The sequence below is a fragment of the Nycticebus coucang genome, chromosome 9 (genome assembly GCF_027406575.1).
Source record: "Nycticebus coucang isolate mNycCou1 chromosome 9, mNycCou1.pri, whole genome shotgun sequence".
NCBI lineage: Eukaryota > Metazoa > Chordata > Mammalia > Primates > Lorisidae > Nycticebus > Nycticebus coucang.
Window position 1 is genome coordinate 50,663,111 of NC_069788.1, and position 9,738 is coordinate 50,672,848.

Below are 9,738 nucleotides of genomic sequence, written 5' to 3' on the forward strand. Positions count from 1 at the left end.
GGGTATTTTAGGCAGGAGAAAAGCTAATTCGAAAGTCCTGAAACAGGAAATAACTTTGGTCTGTAAAGGGAGTTATGCCAGCTATGGCCTCAGCAGAAAACAGATGGCATATTCTCACTGGAATATTGAGGGAAGTTTAAAGGAAATACCTACAAGGGTGTGAGAGGGGTTTAGGAACACTAGCAAGGGACTTCTGTATGGGTATGATACATGCAGTACCCCGGAGCTAGCAATAGTGGAGGACCTGTTACCAAACCAAGCCCTGAAGTAGCAAAGGGAGGAAGTGGTACTGAGAATGAAGAGAGAGAATCTGTACATGACTATTTCCAGAAAGTGTGACCTTTGATTGATCCACACAGGCAGCTTCACGTGTTCCAGCTAAGAGAGAGCTAGGGGAGAAATGCTTCCAACTAGTTGTTTTTTCACTCTGTAATCCTCAGTTGATTATTCCTGTTGCCATAACACAATCAGAAGCCAGATAATCAAGGAATTGTCTTGATTCAGCTTCTGTAGCACAATGCAGGGTAGCAACATATATAGTAGGATAGGAAATGAATCTGGGGCAGGAGACGGGGAGTGAAAAATATCCAGTACATATTTACCAGGGAAAGAGACACACACATATGATACTAGTGGTTAGCTTTAGAGAAAAGAGAGGCATTATGGACCAAGGGGGTAGGTAGTCAAAGGGAAACCTTTCTATCTTTACTTGCTATTATACATATTTGAATTTGTTTTTCAAAATAATGTCCTATAATAATGTATATAATTTTCGAAATCAAAATGTTGTGTATATATCTGACAAATATTATGTGATATGTATGTGATGAGGGAGAAAAGAAATTGTTATTTCATCTTTTTATTATAAAAATATTAAATATTTTGATGTTTTTAAGTATCAATTTCTCCCTAGAAGAAATCACTTTCTGTTACTATTTTTTCTTTTCTTCCAACTCATTTTGTGCTCATCTATTGTTACACTACAGATGATTAAATCTTCTGTGACATATTCTAGGAACTAACAAAAGAAGATATTCAAGGAACTCTCATTAAAATTCCTCAGAATCATTTATTCAAACTAGTTTATAGTGAACTTTATCTTATTTAAAATTGGCATCCAGTGTTTTGGAAAACTGAATAAGTTTATTTTAAAACACATGCGACAACAGAAAATACTTTATTACAAAGCTCAGTTCAGTGGGTAACTAATTGCACACAAGAAACATTTCCATAGAGACCTCTGTCCCAAGGAACTTTCTCTGCTAATGCCTCATCTGGGATAAGGATAAATGGGCTGTTTGAAAACAACTCCCAAGAGGTCTCAGGAATAGCATACAAATAATATGGCCACGAAGCATGTATGATATTTGCTACTGCAATCTTCCTAACCTATGCTTTCTTCTCTTTGGCACCTGGTATCAATTGAAAACCTAACAGTTCCGAAGCTAATTCTTAAGTACTCATCTGCATACTACAAGTTTCTCCATCCTTCTCTAAAAGTTTGAAAAGCTCAAGTGTATTTCCTTCACAATTCCTTTTTACTGAAGGATAATTATCAAAATAAGGTAAGCAAAAAGGTATATGTTTTGAAAGGCCATGCATTCTTACAGAGGGTTGAAATGTGTATAGATCATAGGGGCTGATACACACATGGAAGACAGATAGCATTTCATTTCAGGCAGCCTTTTCTCAACTTTGGAAATACCTAACCAAATGGCTCTAGGAGGCAACTAGATTTCTCTTTGTAATTAATCACTCTCAGTGTCTTACTGATACAGGGCGAGTGGTGCTCTGGCTCAGGCCCCGCAGCCCAAGGACCTACCTCGCCTTCTGCATTGCCACTCTGGGAATTTGGCGCCACAGGAGGTGGAAAGGCCAGGGATGGAGAGCCAAGTGCTGAGAAGAGTGGTGAACACAGTGGAAGCCCGCGGATCACTAATTAGTTGAGCGAGACCACTGCACAGCCCACGCTGCTGCCTGTGCCAATACCAGAAACACCCTAGAGGACTTAGAGAGCCCTCCTGGGGCTGCCACTCTACTGTGAGCATTTCACAGACCAAAGGATGATTCAGGGTTCCCCCATTCAGGGCTAAACGGAGACCTCCAATTCCTAGGCCTGGACAATTTCATGTGAGTTTCCTAGGCCTGAGCGACTTCAGGAAGGGACTGTATCCATTCATTAATGGGCTAATTCACCTTGCCCCTAGCTGAAAGGACTGTTTCCATTCAATTATAAAGGACGTATGTGACTATATATATCCCCAGAGGAAGGACCCAGGCAGAGATTTTCTGACTTAGGTCTTTTCCTCTGCCAGGAGCCCTGGGTGCTTTTCTGTATTCTTTTCTAGCTAATTAAATCCCACCTCGCCACTGATCTGCGAGGCATGAATTTATTCTTCAAATCCCCAAGACCAAGGACCTATCAAAGAAAGAAATTTCGGTAACATTACTTAAACCAATCTTAAAATCATTTAAATGTCAATAAACATTGTATTTCATAGATGCTAAATGCCTGAAAGAAGTATAAAGCCTTCATTCAATCATGTGAACTTGTTTTTTGTTTGTTTTTTTTTGTATTTTTGGCCAGGGCTGGGTTTAAACGCGCCACCTCTGGCATATGGGGCCAGCTCCCTACTCCTTTGAGCCACAGGCACCGCCCCAATCATGAGAACTTTTTAAAAACATGGCCACAATTTGATGGCTTGACTTGTCCATGTGTGTCATCCGGATGTTTTGGTGTCAGACAAAAACAACTTTTATTTCTTATGATCTTTTACTATGTAGAAAGCTAAAAAGCACTGTAAATATAAATAACATACAGTGTGTGGTGAAAACAAAGTATGAATAAGAAACATTAGCATGAATGTGCGAGTGGAAATACAAAGAAGATGCTGACAGAAATAGTCTGGCATTTTATTGAAGTGACTTCCAAGAGTGTCCAACCATTTTTCTTTTCTGCTGTACACTGAAAGAATAAGAGTTGTCTTGGACCACACATTAAATACACAAACACTAACAAAAGATGATGAGCAAAATATATTTAAAAAGAAAGAAACTAAAAGAAAAAGTTCCCTGCATAAGTTTTCAGAATATCTGACACCAGAGATAAGCAAAGCAATCCTCAAATGATCGGCATGCAGCTCATGGGCCACAAGTTGGATGCTCCTGCAACATTTATGGATAAATAGTCCTGTTGTAGCAAACTAGTGATGAAAATCACTCAAAGTAAAAGATCAAAAAGACAGATGGAATCTCAGAGCTAAAGGAAATGAAGTATGAGAACGACATAGGAAACATTTAAGATTTAAGGATAGTATTTTATGACTAAAATATTTTTTAAGATTAAATCACATTGATTAGTCACACCTGCTATGATGTCTTAGAGAATCTTCTAGGAAATATCCAAAGAAATGACGGGACTAAGGAGTGATCGCCATTCGCTAATTAAACTGTGCTACATACTTAAGAAATTGAATGATACAAACAAAATTCCAAATAATACAAATTTGATAAGATTGTTCAAAACATACTGAAGTGATTATTGACATAAAAGTTAGATGTAATTAATTACAGAATAATTCATGGAGGATTAAATCTAAAATTACTCTTTAGAAAATTGAAGGATAATCCATCATAGAAAAAGCTAAAAGGTGAATATAACAATATTAAATGAATAGATAGTAAGTGTCTTGTAGTGCAATTATTTAATAATGTGGATAGATTGCAAATTTTAGAATACAGTTAGGGGTACTGCATAATGACATTTTGGTCAAAGACTGACCACATATATGCAAGCAATCCCCCTTAAGACTATATTAAAGCTGACAAATTTCCATCACTTAGTGACGTCCTAGCTTGCAGTAAGGTGTTAGAACAAGGCATTACTCACGTGTTTGTGGTGGTGCTTGATGTAAAGAAACTTACCGTGCTCCCAGTCATATACACATATAACAATATAGCACATACAATACATAATACTTGATAATGATAATAAATGACTATGTTAATGGTTTATATATTTACTAAACTATACTTTTTAACCATTATTTTACAGTTTTCTTCTTCTACTTATAGAAAAAAATTAACTGTAAAGTAGCCCAAGGAAGTTCCTTCAGAAGGTATCCAGAAGAAGGTATTGTTGCCATAGGAGCTGACAGCCCCATGTGTGTTATTATCCCTGAGACAAAAATGTAAAAGTGGAAGACAGCAATGTTGATGATCTGACCCTGTATGGGCCTAGGCTAATAATGTGTGTGCTTACATCTTAGTTTTCAACAAAAAAGTTTAAAAAGTAAAAAATAAATAAAAATAGAAAAAACATAAAATAAGGTGATTAAGAAAGAAAATATTTTTGTACAGCTATACAAGGACTTGTGTTTGAAGGCAATTGTTATTACAAAGGGTTAAAATGCTTTTAAAAGTTTTAAAGTTTATAAAGTAAAAATGTTACAATAACCTAAGGTTAATTTATTATCGGAGAAACAAAATTCTTTTTATAAATTTAGTGCCACCTAGATACAGATTGTTTATAAAGTGTACAGTAAGGCCCTAGGCTTTCACAGTCATTTACAACTCACTGACTCACCCAGAGCAACTTCCAGTAGAGCAAGTTTCATTCGTGGTAAGTACCCTATGCAGATGTACTATTTTTTATTTTTATTTTGTAACTTTTTTTCTTTTTTAAGACAAAGTCTCACTCTGTTGCCCTGGGTCGAGTGCTGTGGCATCATCATAGCTCACGGTAACCTCAAACTCTTTGGCTCAAGCAATCGACCCTCTTGCCTCAACTTTCTGAGTAGCTGGGACTACAGGCTCTCCACACAAGGCTGAGCTAGTTTTTCTATTTTTAGTAGAGATGGGTCTCACTCTTTCTCAGTTTGGTCTAGAACTACTGAGTTCAAGCAATCCACCTGCCTCCATCTCAGAGTGCTAGGATTACAGGCTAGAGCCACCACACCCATCTGCCATTTTTTTTATCTCTTAAACCATATTTTACTGTACCTTTTCTATGTTTAGATGTGCTTAGATAGGTATGCCTAGATAGACATATTTGGATATATGAATATTTACTATTTTGTTATAATTGCCTACAAGATTCAGTATTGTATTATTCTGTACAGGTTGTACCATATATCCTAAATAATGTTTAGGGGCCACATCCATTTAAGAAATATTGCTAGAGTACAGCTGCCCTCTTTGGAATCTTGAAACTCTGAATTTATAGTCTCAATATCTCACTAGCTGATTTCAGACGTTGATTACTATTTTATCTTCAGAACATCCCTAGCCATTAGCAGACCATGGGATTGAATGATTAATGATATCCTAAAACATAGATATGAAAATTTCCTTTGTTATAGGAAATGGGGTATGTACTAAATGGTTTAATGAGTGTAATAAGCTCATTGGAGTATTTGGCACATAAGACTCATTAAAGATTAGTTGGAATTATTATTTTATTGTTGTTATTGCACATTTCTGGCATAGGATACGGGCAACATTTATATCTTATCTTTGAGTAGCTTTGTGTGAAACTTCAGAGTATGGCTGAGGATTTAAGGAAACAGACAATGTGGAAACTGCTTTGTGAACCTATAAATGTAATCTGTTATTATTAAACCACTAATTGACTGACAGAGTAAGTGACTCAGAATTTTGTAAGTGGGGTGCTATCTTAACATCCCGTCTTGATATCCTTATTTTACAGAAGATTATGACTTTCATGAACTATACTACCACTAAATAAAAATATATGTATAAACAAAAGATTAATCAATCTTTCTTAAAATACTACTTCACTCAGCTAATTGATTTTGTGTTTCAGTGGGCTCTTTAGCCAAAAAACAAAGGAATTTCCTGAAAATGTAAAACAATTTCTGGATTTGAGTGTTGCTGGACCTGAATTTGGATATTGACTTTTCTCCTGATAGCAATTAGTGGGAGTTAAAAAATATATTTGTAGCTATGTACAATCAATGGGTCATGATTACTAACCAAACTCTCATATTAAAATGGGATTGTAATCTCACTTGATAAAGGAAAATGGCTTCAAGAAGGATAAATTAGCTAAAATTTAACATGAAAGATCATATGCCCAAATGTTGAGCTCAGTAGTATTGCAAAAAAAAAAACAAAAACACAGAAATGAAGAAACAAATTCCTGAACATGGAGAAATCTCTGTCACTGCACCTTAATTCTCCCAATTTATATTTGAGGGAACTGAGGATAAAAATGTTTCTTGTTCAATTTCAAATCACTAAAGTGGATTTATTTAAATCCAAAGTCTTTTTATTCCCTGTGGAGATAATATGATTATTGAGCTAACCAGCTGGGACTAGACAAGGCTGTCTGATGATGCTGATAGCTCCATGAGTGCTCCTCCTTTCCCTTGCACCATTGCTACCTCAATACTTTCACCTTTCTTAACATTTCAGTAATGGCTTGCAGCAGTGTTTCTGAAAATAAACCATCCAATTCCTTGGCCCCCATGCCACAGCTACTCTATCGGACACCTGAAAAACCAATGAACTTCATTCTAACAGCCTCCTCGGCTGATGGTTAAGCAACCCAAAGTTTGTTTTGTTTTTTTGCTTTTTTTTTTTTTAGAGACAGAGTTTCACTTTGCTGCCCTCACTAGAGTCCTGTGGCATCACAGCTCACAGCAACCTCCAGCTCTTGGGCCTAGGTGATTTTCTTGTCTCAGCCTCCCGAATAGCTGGGACTACAGGCGCCCCACAATGCCCGCTAATTTTTTGGTGCAGTTTGGCCGGGCCAGATTTGAACCTGTCACCGTCAGTATATGGGGCCCGTGCCCTACTCACTGAGCCATAGGCACCACCCCACAATCCAAAGTTTGAAAACCATTGTCTTGGAGTTTCCAAAACACAGTCACTTCTATAGAGGAGGAAATTCAATTTCAGAACGGTTGCATTATTTAATTTGCAGTGTCAGGAAGGGAAATTAGATCACAGGGTACTAGATCCTTTATGTTATTTTGACCTCAACTTACTGCTCCCTATTTCTATAAGCGGACAATCAATGCATCACATTTTGTCATTGACCGTAGTCTTAACTTCTTTGCCTCTTCCCTATTATAGGTGATACACATTGAAGATAATGTCACTAATTAATGAAAGCCACCCTGAAGAGTTTATTCTACTAGGCTTTGCTGACCGGCCTTGGCTAGAGCTTCCTCTGTTTGTCATTCTTCTCATAACATACCCCATGGCTATAATGGGAAATATCGCCATCATTCTGGTGTCCAGGTTGGATTCTCGTCTTCACAGCCCCATGTATTTCTTCCTCACCAACCTCTCCTTTTTGGATATGTGTTACACTACAAGCATTGTCCCTCAGATGCTTTTTAACCTGGGAAGCTCTAAGAAAACCATCAGCTATATGGGTTGTGCAGTTCAGCTTTATTTCTTTCACATAATGGGGGGCACAGAATGTTTGCTCTTGGCTATTATGTCCTTTGATCGCTATGTGGCCATCTGCAGACCCCTGCACTATACCCTCATCATGAATCAACGCATCTGTATTCTCTTGGTATCCACGGTGTGGCTGAGTGGAGTAACCTACGCTGTCACAGAGGCCACTGTTACCTTACAATTGCCACTATGTGGTCTCAATAAACTGGATCACTTGGTGTGTGAGATTCCTGTTCTGATAAAGACTGCCTGTGGGGAAAAGGGTGCAAATGAGCTCACACTCTCTGTGGTATGCATTTTTATGTTAGCCCTTCCACTATGTTTAATTCTTGCTTCCTATGCTAGTATTGGACATGCTGTACTTAAGATTAAATCTTCTGAGGGAAGGAAAAAGGCTTTTGGGACATGTTCCTCCCATCTCATGGTAGTGTTCCTATTTTATGGCCCAGCCATTAGCATGTACCTTCAGCCTCCCTCCTCCATTTCAAGAGACCAGCCTAAGTTCATGGCTCTCTTTTATGGAGTGGTAACTCCTACCCTCAACCCCTTCATCTACACCCTGAGGAATAAGGATGTAAAGGGGGCATTAAGCACCCTGATGAGGAGTATTTTCACCTCCAAGTGATAGTTGAGTGGATATCAAACTATTTAACACTTAGCATAGGTTCATATGGGTTTCTCTAATAGCTCATTTTGGCCTCCTAATCATATCTCATGTTACATATTCTTCTTGCAAATTATGTCATGTTTCTTCTTCTTTTTTTTTGTAGAGAGAGAGTCTCACTTTATCACCCTTGGTAGAGTGCCATGGCATTACACAGCTCACAGCAACCTCCAATTCCTGGGCCTACGCGATTCTCTTGCTTCAACCTCCAGAGTAGCTGGGATTACAGGTGCCTGCCACAACACCAGGCTATTTTTTTGTTGTTGCAGTTTGGCCAGGGCCAGGTTTGAACCCGCCACCCTCGGTATATGGGGCTGGCGCCTTACCCACTGAGCCATAGGTGCCACTCTGTCACGTTTCTGATATTCTTCATTAGTATGTTAGGCAGCATTTATACTTGGCTAATAAGCATCACTATGAGTACATTTGTTTTTGAAAATATATTAAAATAACTTGTGAACTCAGGAATAAATTAGTTTAAGCTAATTGCTATAAAAATAGCATGGCAACCATTCATCACTAGTACTCCTATCAGAGTCACCTGAGGAATATTTCCTCATATTATGAGAACTATCCCAGTGTGGCTACTCTGGCCATTTAGTGTGAACTACACTGTGTTTTAGAAAATTCATGATTTGCATAAGTTTATCGCCCTCAATTTACATACATATTTTTGATTCCTAAAAATGAATTTAATTCTTGCTTAATAAATAAATGTGCAATAATTTTGAATTTTTAATTAGATAATGTATCTTTAAATATTGAAATGAATAGAATAAAGGAGGGGAAGTGTAGACAAGTTTCTCAATGTTCCTTTTAAATATCATAAGCATGAGTCCCCTGAATCAGTGAAAGAACAAAAAAGTAAATTCATAATGAACCACAACCTGGAAACATTTCTGGGCATAAATTGAAACAGCCAAGAACACCTTTTGAAACTGGGTGAACATCAGCATGAAAAAGAAACAATTTATATTTTATGAAATAAAAAGTAACTTAATTACTTCAACAATCTAAGTATCTTTTATATTGACATAAATTTTTAATGCAAATGACGCTCAAATTCTGTATCATTAAAAGTTGGAAGTACTAACTAGGACCATACCCAAAAGTTAAAAGTTTGTCATAGGGTGGTGCCTGTGACTCAGTGAGTAAGGCGCCAGCCCCATATACCGAGGGTGGCGGGTTCAAACCCAGCCCCGGCTGAACTGCAACCAAAAAATAGCCGGGCGTTGTGGCGGGCGCCTGTAATCCCAGCTGCTTGGGAGGCTGAGGCAGGAGAATCGCGGAAGCCGAAAAGCTAGAGGTTGCTGTGAGTCCTGTGTACATCATGGCACTCTACTGAAGGCGGTAAGGTGAGACTCTGTCTCTACAAAAAAAATTAAAAAAAAAAAAAAAAAGTTTGTCATAAGTTAGTTACAATTTATGAAAGCAAATTAATAGATTTTATGTTTATTTGATGTTGAACTAATATGCTAAGAATTCAACATGATGTTGTGAAGTGAAGACATAAACACTTGTAAAAAAAAAAAAAAAAAGTCATTTAGACCGGCTGACATCTTCTGGTATGATCACTCTCATTGGCAATAAATAACGAGAGTTCCTCTAACTTTCTACTCTTGTTATAATTTATTTTAGGTGTT

General features: G+C 37.5%; 1 protein-coding gene across 1 annotated transcript; it reads left to right on the plus strand.

Moving 5' to 3' along the window:
* Positions 1-7,117: 7,117 nt before the first annotated feature.
* LOC128594953 (olfactory receptor 2B11-like) lies at positions 7,118-8,056 on the plus strand. The gene has a single exon (XM_053603893.1). It carries the CDS (start codon positions 7,118-7,120, stop codon positions 8,054-8,056), a length of 939 nt encoding a protein of 312 aa, XP_053459868.1.
* Positions 8,057-9,738: the final 1,682 nt, after the last annotated feature.